General features: G+C 45.4%; 1 protein-coding gene across 1 annotated transcript in view; it reads right to left on the reverse strand.

Annotated features, from left to right (window-relative positions):
• The window catches only part of TNFRSF25 (TNF receptor superfamily member 25), a 229,310-nt gene that overhangs the window by 56,970 nt on the left and 149,226 nt on the right, over nt 1-23,114 (reverse strand). Inside the window, exons 3-4 of the mRNA XM_085615187.1 lie at nt 21,758-21,889; nt 47-178 (exon numbers count right to left, since the gene is read on the reverse strand). Of these exons, the coding sequence (XP_085471313.1) occupies nt 47-178; nt 21,758-21,889 (264 nt within the window). The remainder of the gene's footprint in view (nt 1-46; nt 179-21,757; nt 21,890-23,114) is intronic.

Raw genomic sequence — 23,114 nt, forward strand, 5'->3', positions numbered from 1 at the left:
TTGAAACTATATGAAGAGTCAACAATGTGATCATAGACACACTTACAGTTCGCAGTAGTTTCTCTGTTGACACATTTACGACATTCAGCACATTCGTCAGTGCCTTGAAGCCTGTAGGAGCCTGCTTTACACTGACATTTGGTGTTGCTGGTCGATGTGCATGCAGCCTCTACAAATTCTAAAGCAATACAGAATTATTTTAGAATAGGTCTCTGCTGCGTTTTTGCATTCTGTTATTTCAGTTGTGGAGTGTCTGCATTTTGTCACACTGCAGCAATTAAAAAAACAAACTGGAATGCTAAGATCATGCATGGGCTGCCGTTTTAACACTGGGCATTTCCACAGTGGCCTTGGTCTTGCGCTGTGCTTGTGAAATCTCCTGTATTCAATATATCTTAAAACTGGGCTCTTATCAGTTCCCAAAGCCGAATTACTGAGTTCATTCACTTATGTGGGGAACTTTTTTCTGTTAACTTTCCTAATGCTGCACCCAATTAACAATACTTAAACTAAAGCTGTTCACACTGTTTAAGCCCCTTTCACTGTCAAGATAAGATCTCCTTTCCATGGAAAAGGCAGACAGCTTCTAACAGTATGCTGGAATGATTACCTTTTATAACTTAGTTGTGTAAAGCAGATGCTTTAACCTTAGAACGTTTGTGGCATTGCCAATTCATGCCCCAGTACCTTTCTGTGCACTTTGTAGGCATTATCGGATTGATTTTTTTCAAATTATTGCACATTAAAAATAAAGTTAATATACAAGAGTTTTGCTATATTTTACTACTAAACTGGTAGCCACAAGTGCAGTTAACTTGCTGACAACAGGGATCATGATTTGAAAGGTGCAGCAGGTGCAATAGCACCGGGCCTAAAAGTTGTCAGAACTTCTCCAAACACATAATATTGCTATGATTGACTACTAAACAGGCAGTCAGAATTGCAGTTACCCTGCAGTTAAAAGGGGCTTGATTTGAATGGTGCAGCAGGTGCTGTGGCACCGTGCCAAAAGCTCTAGGGACACCACTAAACCCAGATTATTTTTTTAATTTAAAACTAAACAGGCAGTCACAAGTGCACCCTGCAGACAACAGGGTCATGATTTAAATGGCGCAGCAGGTGCAGTAGTACCTGCTGCACGATTGAAAACATGACCCTATTTCCTGCTTGATAAATGCACTTGTAACCGTCTTGTTTAGTAGTAAAATTTAGCAATAATCTGGGTGATTTAAATTTGTGTAGTTGACCATTACTCTGCTAGGGCAATGGAGTACATTAGTCTGTTGCCCTGTTAGAGGTGCTGACTGGCAAATTTGGAAATGTTCGTCGGCCCGATGGACACGTCAAGCATTAACATGAACTGCCATAATGGAGGTTCCTGCCAATGCATTGTAACTTTGCTGACTGCTTCGTCAACCATGATGAGCTGCATGGTTAAAAATGTATTGTCAAAATTTTGAATGTATTTATTGATTGATTAATTAAAATCATTACAGTTAAATATATACATGCATGCACCACCCCCCCCCCCCACCCCCTTCTATCCTCATGGGTAAAAAGTATGTAATACGAACAGACCCGAAAATAAATATTTTTCCACATTTCTTTACAAACTTTATTTCATCTCACCTCAGTAATATCATAGTCAAGTCATTGGTGGTAATTGCACTAATCCCATTATTGCACTCAATGTTACCCTAAAGTGAGCTTTCAGTATTGCACAAATCCAGTTATTGCACTGTACTTTCTATGGCACCCTAGAGCACTTTTCATTCCTCACCCATACGCATTTTCATCATCTTGCTGTTAAGGTACAAATGTTTACTCACAATTTTAATGCCCAAAGGGAGAATTTTCAATAAGCATTGCACCAATCCCATTATTGCACTAAGCTTTTTTGCCTCACCCTGGGGCACCTGCGCAGCCACACACTTGGCCAACACCAAGTTAACTTATATAAGTGTTGATATCCTCTAGTTGTCTCACCACAAATGTTTCTTGGGCCATACCACAGCCCAAAAGCAGCATTAACTAGATATTGCACCATTCATGTTACTGTACTTCTCCCCTAAAGGCCCCTACCAACATTTTAGAAAAATGTTCAGGAAACAAGCCTCCTCTTATTCCAGTTCCATCTTTTAGGGTTCAATGTCCATATGACCTGTGATCCTAGCTTGTTTGTCACTGCTTTCCGGGTGTATAGTGACATGATCAAGTTATGAGCCATCTCATCATTCAGTGTCCGTATGGCCCACGAGTTTGTGCTTGTCTGACACTGCTCTCATATACCGTGTAAGGCAGCTTGAGAGCTGACTCGATTCGCCTTTTAGACAGCAGATGATGGCTCTCCTACAGGATCAAATGTTTAAAATGCAGAACATTGGTTGTAGCAGAGCTTCCTCAGTGGAAGTAAACTCTTGCAGATGCAAATCAGGTGTGTCAAAGACTCCTCTGATTTGCTGCACAGTCTGCATTGGTTAACTGTGCCTCTGTTTCGATGCCCGAACCAATAGCATCTTAGAGGTATCAGGCCGAATCAGCTGATCAAAGCTAGCCTAGCTGATGACGGCTGATTAGCCAGAAAACGGTCCCAGGATGCTTGTTTCCAGTCCAGGGAAGACATGGCTTGGCAGTTCGGGCTGGACTGTTCCCATGAGGCACAGGGTCAGACTGATTTGCATATGGCCATGTCTGAACTGGGGTGGCGGAGTGAGCTAAAGAATGATGATGGATTAAACCCAGATCAATTGACTGGGGGTGAGTGCTTGCAATGTTCAACACTCCGTCCATCATCCCCTTTGGTTTTGCTCAGGCCGAATCGCCATCTTATGAGGCTGGATTTTGCCCTGATGGGGAGCGACGAACACAGGTACCTTGGAAGGCAACCTGGAGAATATAACTCTGTGGCCCATCTGCCGTGCTTTTTTATTCCTTAAGTCTTTTATATCTTCTGCATCCAATAGGGCTTTCACATTCTTCATTGTGAGTTAAACAATTCTTTTTGTCTGGAGCTCAAAGTTGACTAAATTCTTCACTTTCAGTGCTTGAATGGACTTCTTTAGAAATGCCCCCATTCAGAGTTCGGCTCCTGGATTTTCCTCCATAGCAGCGGCTTTAAGGTGCTAGTTGTGACAGTTATTGATTCTAAGCAATAGTCTATCCATTTTTACACGCAGCACCAGATTTTGCTTCAAGATGTTAAATTCCTGCCTGATTTAAGATTGGCTGGTGCGCTCGACAGCGCAAACATATTTCTCTGTGAAGCACATTGCTGCTTGTTCAATAGTTCGAGAAGGTGGTCTTTAAACATTATAGCTCTGTAGGATAAGGTAGGCATCACCTTGGTAGCCACCCCAGTTAGCAGGGGTTGCAAATTTGGGTGATCCAGGCTCCTTTTTAAATTCCCCATTGCACATGATAAATGCTTAGCTGATGCACTCCCAGGCATTTGAAGGTTTTTACTCTCTCTAGTTTCACCCCTTCCACATACCACAGGCCTTTTTTGATTAGTTTCCTGCCGAATATCATTGTTTTCATGTTATTCAGGTTAATCCTGATTGAGTTGATGTTGCAGTATCGGGTCAATGTGTTAAGAGTTCTTTGAAGGCCCACTTGGGTGTGATTGAGAAAAACCCTGTCATCAGCATATTGTAGTATTTGTACTTTCTGGTTACCTAGGTGCGGAGGGCATGATCTGGCATTAGTCAGATAACTTTCTAAGTCTGCCATGAAGAGATTAAATAATAAAGGAGCAAGGATACATCCTTGTTTAAGGCCTTTATCTGAATGGATTTTTTCTGAGGTTGTCCACTTTGTTACCAGTATCATTTTCATCCAGGTCTCCCTCTATAGGGACTCCAGCACTTTCAGGAGATGGGGAGCGATCCCGTAGCCATAAATCTTTGACAATAACTGTGCCCTTGGTAAATTATCGAATGCGTTTGTGATATGATATGTCACAGAGATTATTTGCAGTAATATTAGTGAACTGCTGCTGTGTTATAATATTGAAAACACACCTCACTTATTCTTAACCCCTTGAGTGCCCGCCCCTTTCCCCGCCCTGTGCCGGGCGTTTCATTAGCGGGCGGGGTTTATGACGAGCTGGTCTCGTCATGGGCACAGCGCAACCGCGGCCCATGACGAGACCAGCTCGTCATGGGCACTCAAGAGGTTAACTATTAGATGTAAACACATTTAGAATATGGACCATTGTGCCTGTCCACTGTCAGTGACCTGGCCAAAGAGGGCATGAAAGAGCAGAAAATGTATCATACATTCAAAACTGTTCTGAACAGGGGCCCCAAAAATACGTTTGGCCCAGGGCCCCCAAAAACCTTTAGATTTTCCTGGTTATGTTTTCCCAAACTCTCTCGCCATAGGATTAACCTCCCATGCAGGGGCAGCTCTAGGCTCATGGTGGTCCTGTGCAGGGAGCGTAGGTAGGGGGCCCCGGAAGAGGGGGTCCGGGCGGAGGCCGCCAAATCCCTGCCAGGGGCCGCCACGAATATGTTTTGTATCCGATTCCTCGTGGCGGCCCCTGGGGTTTGGCGGCCCTGTGCAGGTGCACAGCTTGCACATGCCTAAGGCCGCCCCTGTCCCATGGCAAGGGGGGTATTGAGCACTTTTCAGTGCCCCTTCTCCCAAGGGTTCTCTTGGCAGTGACGGCCATTAAAAAACAGCGAATTGTCTGACAATCTCAAATAGGATGTATGACGTAACAACGCGAGTCATTACAACGCGTGCAGTTACATCGCGGTCGTTACAACGACTGCGATGTTACTACGCTATGCCATTACAAAGCAAGTCTTTACATCGACTTGCGCTAGATGGCGTGCTAACATTAGAAAAGCATAATTTACTATTCCAACTCCAGTCCACTTAACAGTAGGGAAGGTGTTGGGATAGTAAACTACACTATTTGTAATGTTAGCACGCCATCTAGCGCAAGTCGATGTAAATACTTGCGTTGTAATGGCATCGCGTGGTTACATCGCGTTCGTTGTAACGACCGCGATGTAACAGCATCGCGGTGTACTGACTGCGATGTTAACGATGTTTCCCTCTCAAATATAGTCATTTCTTGGATGGCAATACCCTGTGGGGTCGTCTGGGAGGCTTCAACAAGGGTGAAGACGGAGTCGTCTTTGCCATCATCAGACTGTGGTTTTCCTGCATTTAAATTGTACCATACCTTTGGATGGAAAGAACTCCATCACCATTGCAACAGAGATCCCTCTCTGCCAATATCTAAATCGAGCCTTTAGTTTTTCCTTCGCACTATTTTTGGCATAATTAATACGATGGAAAATACAGCACATTACAAATATGCGCCTTGAAATTAGGAAAAAGTGTGCTGCATTATCCCGTTATCCTCATTCTAAAGTGTGGAACTCAGAATGATGAGGTAATACCTCACCTAGTAAACACCAAACCACACACTACTGTTTCCTAAAGATATTCTAATAAGGCCCTTAAGACACAATTGCAAAGCTACTGAACAAGACATATGTCTATCAGTTGTGAAGATTTAGAACTGCTGTCATAATCTTCAAAACTGGCATTCTTGTATCATTCACCCTTCTGAGTTTTGGAACTTACACAAAAATGCATGCTACCCAATGCATTTTTAACAAATATAAATATCTCACATAGGGTTGTGGCAAGTATCAATTTAGAAAAAGTCATTTTCCCTTAGTTTCCTGTTAGAGATTATTTCTCGCAGGCTCCCTGCACTCAGATCCGCTTCAACCATTTCCGGAGCCTATAGCAAAAGTAGGATTTGCCATGTAGGCGCTAGCGTTACCATACACACAAAATCGTTTATTAGGCATTTGTTGGACTCTAGTGCCCTCTTCTGACGTTTTGTGGCAGTGTCGTAAAGCAGCTGCCAACTGCTGAGGCAACGAAGGTCTGTGATGTCAGATCACGATTTAAATCTCCTTGCTCGATGTACATTTTATAGGAGCAATAATTACATGAATTTGTGCGTATTGACCAGCTTCTTTCCATGAAATGTGAACAGGTGGAAGAGATCATTTTTTAAGCACATCTGCTATTCTGTTTTGTCAAGAAGAGAGATGGATGAGACTCAATTGATAGATGGCAGAAATAATATTTACAGGACGAAAGTGTTAAAAAAAGGGCTTATTTATGAGCACTTGCGTCACTTTTGCGCCACCAGTGCATCAGTTTTTGGGACGCACCAGCGGCGTAATAATTGCACCATGTTGCGTCATATTTGCAAAGTGATGCATCTAGGTAGATGTGTCACTTTGTAAACCCCTGCGCCACATTATACCTGCGCCAGGTATAATGTATGCCGGGCAGGCGTTCCGACGCAAGTAAGCCTCGTATAAGTGACGCAGTGAAATCGATGAGATTTCACTGCGCCACTTCTAGGACGCAAATGCATCAATATCTTACGCCTGCCTCACAGCAGGCATAAGACTGACGCAGGCACATTTGAAATGGGACTTGCCCATGTGAAATGACCCATTGATGAAGTTGCATTACTTTTGTGACACACTCCAGCAATGCATCATTTTTGCGCCTAAAGATAAGTCAGAAATACTGACGTATCTGTAACTCCTTGCAACATGATGCGTCATACTGTAAATATGACGCATCCAGCATGTCGCCCGGAGGGCGCAATGAAAAGTGACGCATCGCTCTTTTCATGCAGCGATGCATCACCTTTCATAAATGAGGCCCAAAGTGTAGATCCAGTCAGGATCCTGTGTTCACAATGAAAACACTATGAACGTTAACCTTCTACTCTGTTCTGTGGGTAATGAAAAAACAGGTGCAAACAGTGTTTCGCGTGGTGCTAATGTCTTGAGTTTTGAGCAAATACCACACAGTGCCATTTTTATTCTTGTGCAACTACCGCGAGGTATTCTAGGTGGAACTGCGAAAGTAAAGCAGTGCAGTGAGGGAAACAGCGTGTTGAGAAAAGGTTTTTATTTGTTATTCGCTATTGCACCGTGTAGAACTTGGAAATGGGCACAGCAACCGAATGATACCCTAAGCAAACAGCAGTATTTCTTTGGGTGGCTTTTTATCCAACTCAACCACAGATTTTTGCATGAGGCAGTAAGGGCCATTTTTATGGTTGGCGTTAGCAGGAAAAGTGTGTGCATATCACGTTGGCCCATTTTTAGTTCTCCCAGGAGTCACTCTTCTGTAATGGCGGAGGAGCGTCACCACACTCGTCAGAGTCAGTCACAGAAAAAGAAAATGATAATGAAACCAAATAATTTTATTTTTCCTTGACTGATTCTGACATGTGTGTAGGGCGGGGCCAAGCTATGACAGGCAGGTGGTGGCACTTAGAAGTGTGCATGTATGTTTAGTTGGCCGTCCTAGGCAGCCAAACATACCATGCCCACTTCTATTTTTCCAACCCAGCTGTGTTTACAGCCGGGTTGGAGAAATGCCGCAGGCTCCCAGGCAGTGTCTGAGTGGTAGAGCAGGCCGCTCAGACTAATCCTGGTGCTGCTCTCCTAGAGTAGCACCGGGATTGCCTGCGCAGCCTCTGCCTTCCCAGAGACTGCTGGGAGAGATCTGAGGCTGCGGCGGGTGTCGGCTTTGGAGGCTGCACGGAAAAGGTACATTTTAAAAAATAAACGTTTTTTTCCTTCACCTGTCCATCAGTCTGTCTCTCCTCACCTCAGGCCCCCCCCTCCCCCTTCGTGTTGTGGCGGCCGCCACTGGTCTCCATATAAAGACAGATTTAGCTGTCTGTTGTCAAAGACCTATTGTTTACAATAATAATACATAGTGGCTTTGGGTGAACCTCCTGATAATGACTGGATATTTTTGTTGTCTATCTCAGTTCTCTGCTCCTTATTTAAGGTCCTTCCTCCCTATTCTTCCTTTCTCCCCACCTTTATAGCATTTCTGCTTTACTATGTATCTGATTGGTTGATATGTACCCTTCCACTGCTGAAATGGGGAGCCTATACATTTATTTCGGTTGTAGCACTCCACTGCTACCTGGCCACTGCTATCATGCTCATCTGCGCTTCTGTCTTCCCCCTGCCTCCTGCTCCCCATTATTTTATGCTTTATTTTTTTATTTTAACTGTGAGAGACCAGCACTTCACCCTGCTACCAGGCTGCTCGCTTTTGGGCTCCTGATACCCATACCTTGACCTTGCCATCTTCTACCTGCTACCCACTCCCCACTCCCCACTTTTGTTTATTTATTTATTTTTATTATTCATTTTGCAAGGGCTCTGTAAGAAATTGGGATGCTGGTCAAGCAGCATCATTTTTCCTTGTCAGGGTGAGGCACAAGCAATCCCAAATTAACCTGTGCTCTCCACATCGGTACTTGGCACAGAGCAGTCGGTCTTAACTCTGGCCCTCCTGGGCAGAGAATGCAGACCTCTGTTTTGACCCCTCAGTCAGAGCGATCTCCCAGTACCCTGATGTTAAATCAAAAGTACCGAGGAACTTGGTAGTGCTCAGCCTGTCTATGAGCTCATCAGCTCGGGGGATGGGGAATGCGTCAGTCTTCATGCCAGAATTGAGACGCCGATAGTCTACGCAGAACATAAGTTCTGGAATGGTGCCCGGAAGGGCAGCCTTGGGTACCAGCACCACAGGGCTGGACCAACGAATGTTGGAGGTCTCAATCCCCCCCTAATACCAGTGCCACATGGCTCAGTTAGGCCTGGGGAGAAACGCTGCAATTTTAACACGCACACATTTTCCTAAGTTGCCTTCTCTTTCACACAATGGCTTTTGACACACATTTACTTGCGTGACAGTGCAGGATCAGTTTCCATGTAACTACAATTGCATAAAAATTCCACTTTGTAAGAACACTATCATGACACCTTGAACATCTCATACAAGGTTCGAACATGCATTATGCAAATGTGATTGTTTATTTTTAATCCATGAGGCGACGCAGCTATTCATAGATCATAAACAATGGCAGCCTGACTTAGGTCTCTGCTTGGGAGCAAGGGTGCTCTTTGTTTTAAATAAACAAGCATTTCCGGGTTGGGGCAGAGGAGCACTTGCTGTCAATGGGAGGTCACTACACACTGAAATCTCAGCCCACCTGCTTGCTGATCCCTCTGCGAGGAGGGATGTCCAACCTGTGACCAAGAATGGGACCTACATACTTTTCCTTCAGGTAATAGGGGTTAGATCATACAGTAGGGAATTCTTGGCAGAACACACACACACACCCTAGACAACTAGGTTATGAAACGCATAGTTGGAGTATGCTAGATACAGGTCTTATATGCTCGCAAATATACGTTGTTTTAGCAAGATGGTGGAACTATTTATTTTGTTCACTGTCCATATCCTGCTAAACACTTTGATGTGCTTTTGTCAATTGATCATTGTAGCACATATATTCTATACAAGAATCACGATGGTTCAATAAATATTGAAAATGCCCCTCTGTGCCTTCCTTATAAATTGCTCCGAGAGAGAACACGAGTGACTGAGCGAAAGGGTTCTCGATCTGTTACCATGATTCCTGGGGGAAGTCAGGGTTGTCATGTTCTGTGGATGCCAAAACCAATTGCTACCTGTCTAGATTTAGGGTGCTTATGGTGGCACTGTGAGCTAGCTGGTCTATAGGACAACATATTTTGTGGGGGTGCTCGAATCAGTCTGGCATCATCCCAATGTTTATGTTGTCCAACAAATGAGCAGTTCCTACTTGAAACTGGAAATTACACGACGCCTTCATCTTGGAGACTTCCTCCTTGAAACTGCCCGTCACCTTGTCTGACAACCTGTAAATCTTATTTTTAACAGGTGGACTGCCTCTGGTATCTATGGTATAGACCCATAGGCCAGTGAGTCCAGGAGTGAGGGAGAACAGGAAAGGGAACTGCCACAGTGACTGGCAACTGTCACTCTGCTGTTCTGGGGTTAGTGTATGGGAGAGATTGACACCCTCCACTGACCCATCGTGTTCCTGGGCAGACAGGAGGTCAGGGAGAGGCTCGCTCTTATCTTCCACTTCTTCATCTGTCACCAGAAACATGATCATTTCGGACCTCTCAAAGTGGGGTTGATGTGGCTTACGTAGAGCACCGTTGAGGGGGGTTTGAGGCAGATCACAGGGGTCTTCAGATCCACCAAGTAGGTGGACTTCCCCATTCTTCTCCTTCACCTCATAAGAGACTGTCCAGCAATCCTGGAGAGCTCTGTGTTCCACAGGCTTCATAACCCACACCTTCTGGTCAAGCTTAAATTCTGCCAGAGTGACATTATGTTCAGACCAGAGTTTCATAACTTCTTGACTGGTCACAAGATTACTTCAAGGAAGTGGTGCATCTCGTTGCAGAAGGCTAGCATGTAGCTGACCACCTTATGAGGAGGTTTCCTGGGAGCTCGCGCCCACCCCTCCCTCACAAAGGTAAGAGGTCCCCTAACAGGGTGGCCATATAGGAGTTCAAAGTGGCTAAACCCTACTTTCTTCTGTGGCACCTCCCTGTAGGCAAAGAGAAGACATGGAAGGAGGGCGTCCCACTTACACCTCATGGGCTCAGGGAGGCCCATTATCATGCCCTTCAAGGTCTTGTTGAATCTCTCCACAAGACCATTTGTTGAGGGGTGATAGGGTCTGGAGGACTTATAAATTACCCCACACTCATCCCACATGGACTTCATGGACGCTGACATGAGGTTAGTGTCTGTCAGACACTACCTCTTTGGAAAACCCCACACAGGTACAAATCCCCATCAGTGACCTGGCCATCGCAGGTGCTGTCACCAACCTCAGAAAGATGGCCTCTTGGAAGTGAGTCGTATGGTCCACCAAGACCAGGATGTGCCTGTTACCTAAAGCTGTCTTGTGGTCCAATAATGTTGATGCCTACCCTCTCAAAGTAAGTGTCAACAGCAAATAAGGGGAGAGTTTAGCTTTTTCCATGACTTCCCATTGGCCTGGCAGGTTGGACAGGACCTACAGAATGCATACAAGACCATCTTCATCCGGGGCCAATAGAAGTGGGTAACAAGCTTGAAGGTCTTGTCTTGCCCCAGATGTCCTGCCAGGGGTATGTCATGAGCCAAACCCAGTAGGAAGGCCCTGTAACATTGGGGGACCAACAGCACAGGACTGCCCCAGATCCAGTAGCCATAGGCTCACTATACAGGAGGTCATTCTCCCAATGGTTCAGGTGATCTCCTGAGGTGTCCCCTGCTGCCTGGCCTCAGCTTGCCGCCTCAAGCCTTCCAGACTGGGGCACTCTTTCTGCGCTTCACAGAATTCCTCTCTGTTGGGCCCACCCTCAACTTCCGAACCAGGAAGCTCAGGCAGGTTATCAAGTGTCCCGTCAACCTCAGCTGTGGGAACTTCAGGGGTTGGTTTGACAAGCCCCTGCCCCTCTCCCCTTCTTGGCAGCTGTCTGGGTCATTGTTCCAGGCTCCGGAGGTCCTTGACTCCCTTCCTGGGCAGCCATGGACCTTTTGGTCATACAGACCCATTGAGGAAATCCCAACATCTCCAAGTGTGGCCTGAACTCTATCTCCCTCCAGATAGTGTGATCCAGGTTTCTGATCAACAGCCAATCTACAGGCATAACAGGGCTCACAGCTACTTTTAGAAAACCAGAGACCCTCCTCATCTTCAAAGGGAAACTAGAGCCACCGGTAGATGACTCTCACGATTGTCAGCAATTATGACTTGGTGGAATGTGTTTGGGAGGACCTTCTCTGAAGACACCAGCTGACACTTCACAGTAGTCATGCTGACTCCTGAGTCCCTTAGAGCCTCCACCTGTTTCCTATTGATTAGGACCCACTGTCTGTCCTTAGAAGTATTAGCAGGCATATGGGCTTTTGGCACCATGTCCTTATCCCCCTGAGAAACTAGGCTCACCTCTGTCTGCTCCTCAAAGCTAACTGGGACTACCTCCTCACTGAGTGGTACACTCGCCAATCTAAGTGTCTGCCCTCCAGTGGGGGGCTGTGCCCTCTTGAGACATTTGGAGTTGCCCTGGAGTGCCCATATTTATAGCACTCGGTGCATTTGGGTACAAACCTACCTTTCTGTTTGTCAAAGAGCCCCTTATTTTTAGGCTCAGACTGGGACTGGTTACCACTATTCCCTTGGGAATTATTTTCGTGGCCTTCTGAGAACTCCTTATTTTAATTATTTTCTCTCTCCTCTTTCTTCTGCTGGGATCTCTGACCATTCTTGTGGGAGTTTCCCCAGATACCTTTTTTGGACATTGGTGCTGGCTGGCCCAGAGGTCCGCCTCCTCAACAAGCTTCCTGGGGTCATTCAACTTGCTGTCAGCTTGATGCTGGGGCAGCTCTGGAAAACAAATTCTGAGCATGTGCTCCCTCAAAATCAGATTGTACAACCCATTGCAGTCATTAACTTTGCTGCCTGCACCCAACGATTCAGTGCCTTGTGGGAGTAGTCTACAAAATCCACCCAGGACTGGTTGTAGAGTTTCTGACTGTCCCTGAACCTTTGGAGGTACTTTTGAGGGGTAAGCCAAAACTTAGCAATCAAGATGGTTTTCATGGGGGTGTAGCTGGTTTGGCCCCCAAGCTCTAAAGTAAGAAATGTGTCCTGACCCACTGTAGGCATGTGTTTACACAAACCACACCCCAGTGATATTCTGGGATCTTGTCAAACACTCAGGGCTACCTTGTAAGCAGAAAATCCATTGTCTATATCATCCCCACCACATAAATGAGCACCAGAACCTTGAAGATACAGACCTTTTTATCTCCTTCAGACACTGCAGGTATGCTGCCACAATCGCTGCTGGACTCTGCCTTGATGTCCAGCTCCTTAAGACTCAGTTCATGAGCCAATAACAATGTTTTCTCCTCCTTTCAGCCTTCTTCTCCTCTATGGCCTGTTTCATTTCCTCCATCCTTAAGTGGGCTATCTGCAGCTTGAATTCCCTCTCCTCCCTCCTTTCTACCAGCTCCTCTGGGGACAAGGTGTGGGAAGAGACGCTGTTCTCTGCCCTGGCAAGAGGCTCCATTCCAGGAGTCTTGTCATCCCCTTCCACTGCAGGGGGCTCCTCACAAAGGTTCTCTCAAGGCCCCTCCATCCCATTATCATTTCCTGTGGCTTCAACCAGTGTTTGGTGAACTTCTGCCCAGGCCCTTAGCGCCTTTTGCAAATCCACCTTCCTGGTGGTGTTTTTGGTAAGAAGTCCCCTCTCCTTGCAGAACTCTTTGAGCTGGGCCACAGTGTAAACATCCATGTTGGTCAGCTCCAATTCCATTCTTGCAGGTGTGGTCTCCACCACAACACTCAGAGAAAAAATCCAGCAAAAGCAGAAAGTCCAATAAGGGAAAATTTAAACTCAAATTGGTCTCAGATTATTTATGTGGGGTTGTAGTGTAACAACAAATACCGTATGGCACTGCATAAACACAAGTCCAACTGTCACCGCTGATGACCAGTGTAAGAAATTGGGTTGATGGTTGACTGGGGGTGTAAGCCCTTTTCAAGCTGCAACCGCAATCCTTGCCAGGGTGAGGCACAAGCAACCCCAAATTAACCTTTTCTCACCCTCTTGGTAGCTTGGCACAGAGCAGTCAGGCTCAGCTTAAAGGCAATGTGTGAAGTATTTGTGCAACACTTCAATCAGTAAAATAGTGAAAGCACACCACAAAAGAAGCCCAGAACAGATTTTTTTAAAAATAGAGCAATTTTTAGTTCATATAACAAGACCAAAAATCCAATTAGTAGGACCGAAGATATTGAATTTTAAAATGTTAAAGGAAATAGCGCCAAAAGTTGTGAGAACCAACTGTAGTATCAGGTCGCACCGGAACGGGACAAAATCCCAAGTTCAGGCTGACCGCAATGGGAGTGCGGCCCAGCTACAGGGACCCAGTTAGGCCAGCTGAACAAATGTAACTTAAATTCTGGTTTGCAGGGCATTGCGTGGGTCGGTGTTGAAGATGCATTGTGCAGCCGAGGCTATGCGTCGGTTCTGAGATGTGGTGAGGCTGTGGTGCGAGGTCCTGTTGCATCAACTTCGAGGATCCCATTGACGGTGATTGAGATGCGAAGTCCAGTGTCAGGGATACAACATGCAGTTGAGGCGATGCGTCATTCCCAAAACGCTGCACAGCTGCAATGCAGAGTCCAGCTTTGTCATCAAGGCTGCCATAGACGAGAAATGCGAGGGACCGTGCTGGGGAAGCGTCACACAGCGGCAGTTTCAAAGGCAATGCTGGTTGTGGCAGCAATGCAAGTCTTTGCGATGGGTCCAATCCATGCAACAGTGGTGATGGGTCAGTTCTGCTCAGTTTTGAGCTCGTCAGAAGAGAAGATGCATCAGCTTTGCTGGATCCACAGGCTGGCTGACAACCTTAGGCCCACTTCCAAGGGTCCAGGACTGGGGTGACACCACTTGGCAGGGCAGTCTCACAGATAGCCGAGTCTATGTGCTGATGGAGGGTTGTTGGAAGCCTGTTATGTTCCGGAGGCTTCAGATCAGGAGGCCAGCCAATTAGCACTTGGGGTCACTCTAGATTCTGGGTTCAAGCGATGCAGGTCCAGTCCATCTCACAGAGGCAAGAGGGCAGCAGGCAGCAGACCCGCACAGCAAATGCAGAATGCAGTCCAGCAGAGTGGCAGTCCTTCAGCAACACAGCAATCCTTTTTCCTGGCAGAGTATCCACAGGGCCATAAGTGTACTGAAGTGGTGGTGGTGTCTGAGGTCCATCTTTTATACTCTGGTGCCATGGTTCCGGAAGGTGGGAGAAGCTTCTAGACAGTGGCTTTGAAGTGCAAGGAATTCCCTGCTTCCCCTGCCCTGGTTCCAAGCTGTTTGAAGTGACAATGCAGGGTTGTTATGTCCTTTGTGTTGAGACAGGAAACAGCCTACTCAAGTGAAAGGGAGGCTGTGTCCAGCTCCTCTCTCCCATTCTGACAGGGATGGCCCATCACGTCACACCTAAGTTCCCATTCTGTGTTGCTGTCTAGGAGGAATACACAAAGCCCAACTGCCACCTACACCCAGTCATGTGACAAGAGACAGGCTGTAGGCACCAAATGGCAAAGTCAAGAAAATACCAACTTTCTAAAAGAGGCATTTTCAGAATTGCAAATTAAAATCCATCTTCATCATAAGTTAGGATTTTAAATTGGGATTCCAGAGACACCAAACATGAACCGGTATCTCTTCCCATTTGGAGATGACACTTACAAAATGTAAGAAGGTAACTTCAGTGTTATTCTACAGAAGAGCTAGACCTTGGGGTAGTGAAAAACAAACTTGAGAGTTTTTCACTATCAGAACATTTGAAACGTAAAAGTACATGCACTACTTTTTAAATACATTTCACCCTGCTCTCTGGGCTGTCCAGAGCCTAGGCTAGGGGTGACGTATATGTATTAAAAAGGAACGTTTAGGCCTGGCAAAAGGTTTACACATCTGGGACGCAGAGGACGGCGGCAGCACTGACACACACAAGCTTCAATATAGAGAGTTGAGCTATTTTCCCTGCGAAGCCCCGAAGGAGAATCATTGGTCTCCTCCTTAAGTTATAGGCAGAGTCTGTGCCTATAACACAACATCAGGGATTGAGCTCTTGGACGAAGAGTGGTAAGTGAATCTGCTTACTCATGTCGAGCGACATGATATTCCAATCGCTCTTACACCGGTCCTGTTGAAGGCCCCACAACCCACTAGGGCAACATAGGGCCGAAACATGTTATGTTATGTTATGTTATATTAATTTATTATGCGCACAGCTACTCCAGCCAAGGAGCGTCCCGGCGCAGAGACAAGGAGAAACATAACACAACAGGAAAAAAAGACCTAAAATGGACAACTAAAACAAGAATGTTTTAATAGCTCTCCGGAAAGACAGCAGATCATCTAACTGACGGACTTCAACTGGGAGGGTGTTCCAAATTAGTGCAGCTTTCACGCTGAAGGAACGACCCCCCATCCGGCTGAGTCTAAATCTGGGGACCACAGCAAGGGCCTGGCCCTGAGATCGGAGACTGCGGGTGGGGACATAGAAAGAGATACAGTTGGACAAGATTTCAGGGCCTATACCTCTTAAGATTTTAAAGGCCAAACAAAGGACCTTAAAAAGAATACGCTTCCTTACAGGGAGCCAATGCAGGGAGCGGAGGACATTCGCCACCGGGCAAAATCTGGGTAGGCCAACAATGGCTCTAGCCGCAGCGTTTTGAACCCGCTGTAGGCGAGTTAACTCAGCCTGGTTGGCCCCAGCCAGGAGAGATCTTACGTAGTCCAGACGAGAGATTATAGTTGCCTGGACTACAAGCTGTCTGGTTGGGGCATCGAAACATTTAAGAACTGGTCTAAGTCCTCTTAACAGACCAAAACAACCGGCTGCAGTTTTTTTGGTATGCCCTACAAAGGTAAGGCCAGCGTCCAACCAGACCCCCAGATTTTTCACCTCCGACACCGAGGTCGGAGTGGGGCCCAGCTCAGAAGGCCACCACTGTTGACCTACCATGAGCAATCACAAGGTGCTGAGGATCAATAACACATCCACAACAGCACCACTCTTGAATTTGTTTTAATGTTATCCCTTTCCTGACCATTAAAAGAGTCTTTACAGGAACGTAGGTAATTTTAAGTCTCCACCCTTCTTCACGATCCACCTATCACTCACGTTGTCGCAAACCAGACAGTCTCCCTCCTGGTGGAGGACAGTAGACCACCTGGAGAACTGGACACTCAGGTGGTAGACTGAATGATGATGCTGTGCATCTAACTGTAGGAGGGGAGAATCAACATATACCGCTTCCTTTGTTAGTGTGAATGAGAGTCTCTCTGAAAGGTACATAGAGACTCTGGCAAAACTGACACTAGTGATTCATTCTTTTTGATTACGAATCTACCAAAAATGGAAGCTTAATTAATCTCTCCTTCTCTCTCCATCCTTCTTTTGGTATGAATATAAAAGGTTTATTTTTCCAAGTCGAAATGGCAGTTTTTACAGCAGACACAGGCTCTGCAATGGCAGGCTGAGACATGTTTAAAGAGCTACTTAAGTGGGTTGCACAATCTGTGATGCATACCAACTAGTAGCATTTGATTTACAGGCCCTGGATACATGTAGTACCTCTTTACTAGGAACTTATGGTAAATTAAATATGTCAATTGGGTGTAAGCCAATATTACAATGTTTAGAGGAGAGAACACATTCACTTCAGCAATGGATAGCAGTGTTAAAGTGCTCAGAGTCCTATGGCCAGCAGAGATGAAGTCAGATACATAGAGGAGGAAGGCAAAATATTGGGGGAAGACTACCCTAAAGTCTGACAGGTCTAACAGACTCCTTGCTTCCTGTATTGCCTGCAAAATGTGTATTCTTTAGTTTTTTAATTCACCATTCCAAGATGGTCATCCTACTTCTCAGAACGGTAATTCAGAATATACTTAAGAAAAAACACAAGATGGCCACCACGTATGTGTGTATATGTATAGTGAACATCTTTGAATGATTTTCTAAAACATTCAAAGACGGCTTCCGCATATGTTTGCACATGCAAAGCGACAATCCTGGAATTAATTTTATTTTGCATTAAAAATGAATTGCAATTAATTAATTTAATTTATTCTTAATTTACTGTTTCAATATAGCCATCTCAGAACAGTACAACAAGTAAGTTTTGGTAAAGATAGTAGGTTTCAAATGCGTGACCTATCGGCTTTGCCAGGGCTTGTTACACTTGTGTCTATTATGAACTGAGGTCAAATAATGTATGTGTGCTTGGGCTTAGCATTACATGTTAATAACAATTCTATGGTGGTGGCAAAACTGACTACTTAGGGCCTAATTTCCGAGGTTTAGGCGCAGGGCAGCACCCCAAGGAATTTTGCTGCACTGCCCTGCATCAAAAGAAAAGGGCAGGAATGCGCCATATGTATATGTGACCTTGTAAATATACTGCGGCACATTGCGCCACCGAAGCGTAAAAAAAATGACGCTCCTGCGGTGCAAAAGTGCAGCTAAGTGCCTGATTTATGAGGCCCCATGCAGCGCCGGAAAGTCACTTTTTTGATGTTCCAGTGGCGCAATGTGCCCCGGCATATTTACAAGGCCATGTAAAGCTACTTTATGTGGCTTTTAATGGGCTTGTAAATATGTGTCCCTTTCAGGCAGAACACTGAGTGAAAAGGGCGTTCCATGGGTGTTGCTGTGGGTGTTTCCACACAACACCCATGGAATCTGATACATTCCCAGATTTACAAGGGGTTAGGGAGGCGTAACGAGGAGATATGTGTTCATTTCTCCTCATTTTTTCCTTTTTCTATGTGTGCGGCATTATGCAGCACACATACAAAGAGGAAATTGCCTGCCGAAATTGATTGATTTTGTGAAGGAAGGTGTCCCTTTCTGTACAAAATTAATCAGCGCAGGCAGCGCATGGCAGCCCATTGTGTGCCGGCGCTGGGGAAAAGGATAGGAATGCATTGTATTACATAGATACGGCGCATTCCTGCCCTTTTGTTTTGACCTAGGGCAGTGCACCAAGATTGCTTGCGTCGCTGCCCTACGCCAAAACCTCATAAATGAGGCCCTTATTCAGGCACTAAACCTTTGTGGAACACTGGAACTGGCACTCGATTTCGAACTCATCTATAAAGGTGGCTAACAGGTTTATAGTGCCTCCATTTCACGTGAATACCAAATAAAAATGCGTGCATATTGCAGCATGTATACCTAATTCATGCCTATTCAAGTAATGTATGTAAATAGCACAAAAATTACACAGACCAATCTAGCTTATGTTTGTGTAAAGCACACAAGGTGTAGACTACATGTCAAATTCGTCATGTTTATGTAAGATATCCATTGTCGCAAAGTGAGCGGGCATAATGGTGGCAAGGAAGAAGATTGTTCCCCTATAAATTATTTATAGTGTCATGGCCTCATTCTGAGTGCCCCAGTATTCCTCCTGGTAGTCCTGTGAGCCCTGGAGTTATTGATACCACGGTGGGCAAAGGGGTGGAAAAACCAAGGCTCCCATTAATAAGGACTTATCAGGGGACAGTGGCGTAATTAGGGGGGTGGGTTAGGGGGACCAACCATCCGTAAATTTCACAGACCTTCCGTAATTTGGATCTCACATCTGTTGTCCGTTATGGTCCCTATTACGGAAGACTTTTGTCCTTAATTTTCAGCATTGGGGACATGACTATTCCCCTGCCAGAAACCCCAGCTCCCTGATGGGGCCGCCTCGCACTCTGAGCAGGAGAGCAGACCCGCCCCGCCCATTGTCATACTGTCTGCGGCTGATTGTCACATACAGAATGACAATGGGCCAGGAGGGGCTCTTGCTGCATGTGGTGGGCCTCCTCCTGCCTCTGTCTCGGGCAGGACATTCAGTCAGGTGGAAGAAATGAGCAAAACCGCCCCTGCTGCCAGAGTATCCAGTTCATTAAAAGAAGCTGGTGAAAGAAGTTTAAAAAAGAAAGGGTTATGGGTCTTTCACTGTCTCATCATTTTAGAACTGATGCATTTTTAAAGTTATATTCAACAAAGCGATGGTTGCTGCTTTTTTATTTTATGTAATTAGCAACCATTGACAAAGCCAATAGTTCTGGCGTGTTGGTGTAACACTACTTGTTGTGTTATATATCTGGATGCAATGACAGAAGCAGCAAATTACCAGTCGGGTGGCACACTATGCTAAGCACAGATTTTTAGCTTAGGTGTTTTAAGCCATGCCCTTAATTATATCGAACACCCCCTGTGGAGAGACCCCACAGTTTTTTCATCCTACTTAAAGCCCTGGATACACCACCATGTCACAGTGACACTGTGCATCATCATGACTCATGACTTCACTTTTATTTTAGGAACTACAGCAGGGGTGAAGTCCTTGATGGGCCTCTTCTGTCTGCAACTCAGCAGACAAAGGCTCAGCTCATAATTAATGTGAAAAGGTGTGTAAGTGAAGGGGTTGGTGGGTGGATGGCTGGATGGATGGATTAGTGAAAGGGTGAACGGATGAATGAAAGGGTGAATGGATGGATAATAAGAGAAAGGATGGACGGGTGAGTGAGTGGAAGGATGGATGAGAAAAAAGGTAAATAGATGGTGTATGGGTGGAAGGGTAGATGGACGGGTAAAAGGATGGATGGATGAGTGAAAGGATGGATGACAGGCGAGTGAATGGGTGGATGGATGAGTGAACTGATGGATGGATTGATGAATTGATAAGTGAAATGATGAATGGATAGATGGATGGATGAGTGAAAGGGTGGATGTAAGGGTGGATGAGTAAGGGTGGATGGACAGAAGGGTGGATAGATGAGTGAAGGAGTGAAAGGGTGGAAGGATGAGAGAAAGGATGGATGGATGAGTTAAAGGGTGGATGGATGAGAGAAAGGATGGATGGATGAGTGAAAGGATGGATGAGTGATAGGGTCAATGGATGGATGAGTAGATGGATGGGTGGATGGATGGCTAAATAAAAGCGGGATGGAGAGAGAATTGGAGGATGGATGGATGACTGAAAGGGTGAATGGGTGTAAGGATGAGTGACTCGGTGGATAAATGAGTAAGTGAAAGGATGGCTGGCTGGGTGAAATGGTAGATGACTGGATGGATGAGTGGGAGAGTGGATGTATGAGTGTACGGATGGATAAGGTGAAAGGATGAATGGAGGGAAGGATGAGTGAAAGGGTGGATGGAGGGATGGATGAGTGGACTGATGGATGGATGGAAGGATAGATGACGGATAGGTTAGCAAATGGTTGAATATTGAAATGGATGGGCACACAGATGGAAGGACAGAATGAATGGTGAAAGACTGAATGAGGGATGAAAAATTAATTACACCTTGTAACTTCCATTATCTTAAGTACATTTCCTATAGATTGACTTTCACATTTATATGAGTCATTGTCTCTATATAATATGTGTGTGTAGTAACTCACTCCGACCCCCTGTCCTACTTACTTGGGATGAGTAGCACTATAAAAGAATGAAATACACGTGAGAGAGGGTCCATTTGAAGAGGAGGGTCACCATTGGAGGGTGGTAGCAAGGCCGACTTGCCGGACCAGGAACTGGGCGTATCCCTGGGAGGCTGGAAAGGTGGAGGGGGGGAGAGGGTGGTTTTGTTACCACAAGAAGACCTGCACATTTGCTAAAAGCTGTGCACATACTGAAAAACCATGAAAAACCAAGTGCACAATTGTCTCAACCTAATATAAACTTCTTTTCACTCGTACTTAAGTGGTTGACTATTTACTTACTTTTGTACTATTGCACGACCTCTTCTGATGTGTCTGTAAAACCTACCTTTTGTCCTGAATTTTGACCTCCTGTCCTGAATTTTTGTCCTGCATTTTGACCCCGCTATCACATGCCATCTCGGGGCGTCAACAGCAAGCCCCTCCCCCACTCTCACTCCTCAATGGCAAACAGAGAAAATATTCCCCAGCACCCCCCAGCCTCCTCCCTCTCTTCACTGCTCCACCCATAGTGCTAGCTACGCCACTGCCAGGGGAATCAGAAATATTGCACCTATTTTCCCCAGTAATTCCTCATTTGTCCCTAGGATTTCACCCAGAAGGCAGCCAAAATCTGCAAGTGGAATGCATAGGGTCCAGGATATTCTGGTGGCTCTTGTAATGGAGTAGGTCATTTTTGTTACCCAAACGAATGGCAAAGGAGCTCATGATGAGGCTTCTCTGTCACTGGTACTGTGACCAAAACATCAACAGAAGTCAACGTGAAGCATAAATGTATGGAAAATATCAGCTGCTTTTTATTAATGGAAACTTCTTACCATTAGAGTTACATCCACTGCAGCGAAAACATTTTTCTCTATAATTTGGTTCATCCAAGTAAGTTCCCTCTTCACAAGGGCTACATGTGAGCTGAGTTTCAGGTATTGTACACACAGACACTAGAAATTCCCCTGTTAAAAAAAATATCATTTTTTTATTAACACATTCAGGGGTGTTATTCAGCAATACTACATTTCAGTGTATTTTGAATGAGAGTTCTCTGAGAGCTAGAACTCATGAAAATAGAAACAAGTTTGTTCTTTGTTTAAACTATGTTGAAAAAGTGTTTGATTTAATAAAACACAACTTATTGATTCATCCTCAGACATTACACAGAACATAAAAGAACAATGTGCTTTTCTCGGATCTAACAAAAAAGCAATGTTGGAGCTCGAAGGTCTGACTTAGGGTTTGGTGGATGGGTACTCCATCACAAACGTGACTGATATCCCATTCACCTTATTACAAGTGAGTTAAGATACAATGAACTAATAGTAAGGTGAACTGGACATCCGTCACATTTGGAATGGAGTACCCATCAACCAAACTCTAAATCGGGCCCCAAGAGTTTTTTTTACAAGAGGCTTGCACCACCGAAGCGTCACTTTTTTTAACACTCCGGTGGCACAGGCCTCTCAATCATGTCTATGAGGCGACGGAAAGCCACCCTGCGTGGCTTTGCATGGTTTCACAGATATGGATGCCTTGCCTTACTCTGCATCAAGACGGCATTGTGTGAGTGTTCCCATGCAACACCCATGGAGTTTGACTTTGCCGCAGATTTACAAAATCAAGCAAATCTGGGGCAGCACCAAAACCTTACACCTCCCGAGAGCAGGTCTAACGAGGAGAAATGTTTTAATTTCTACTCATTTTTTCCTCTTTCCATGTGTGCTGCAGGGTCAAGATTGATTTGCATATGGCTGGGTCCAAACTGGAATTGCATGGTGAGCAAAAAAACGACGGATTTTGGCCCAGATCTCTTTACTGGGGTGAATGTATGACATTGTTCTGCATTCTGTCCATCAATTGTTGTTTTTGCATTTGTCACCCCGAGTGGGACTGGTATGCCCAGACGTGGGTCCCGTGCTCTCCATGCCACTGGAGTCAAGATATCCTGGCTGTTGAGGGCTGAAACCCCAAACCGGTCCTAGGATGCTTGTTTCCAGTCCAGGGAGGACCTGGCTTGGCAGTTCAGGCTAGACTGTTCTCATTGGGCGCAGGGTCAAAACTGATTTGCATATGGCTGGGTCCAAAAACTGGAATGGCATGGTGAGCAAAAAAACGATGGATTTAGGCCCAGATCTCTGTACTGGGGTGAATGTATGACATTGTTCTGCATTCTGTCCATCAATT

Source organism: Triturus cristatus, chromosome 1_2 (genome assembly GCF_964204655.1).
Source record: "Triturus cristatus chromosome 1_2, aTriCri1.1, whole genome shotgun sequence".
Lineage (NCBI taxonomy): Eukaryota > Metazoa > Chordata > Amphibia > Caudata > Salamandridae > Triturus > Triturus cristatus.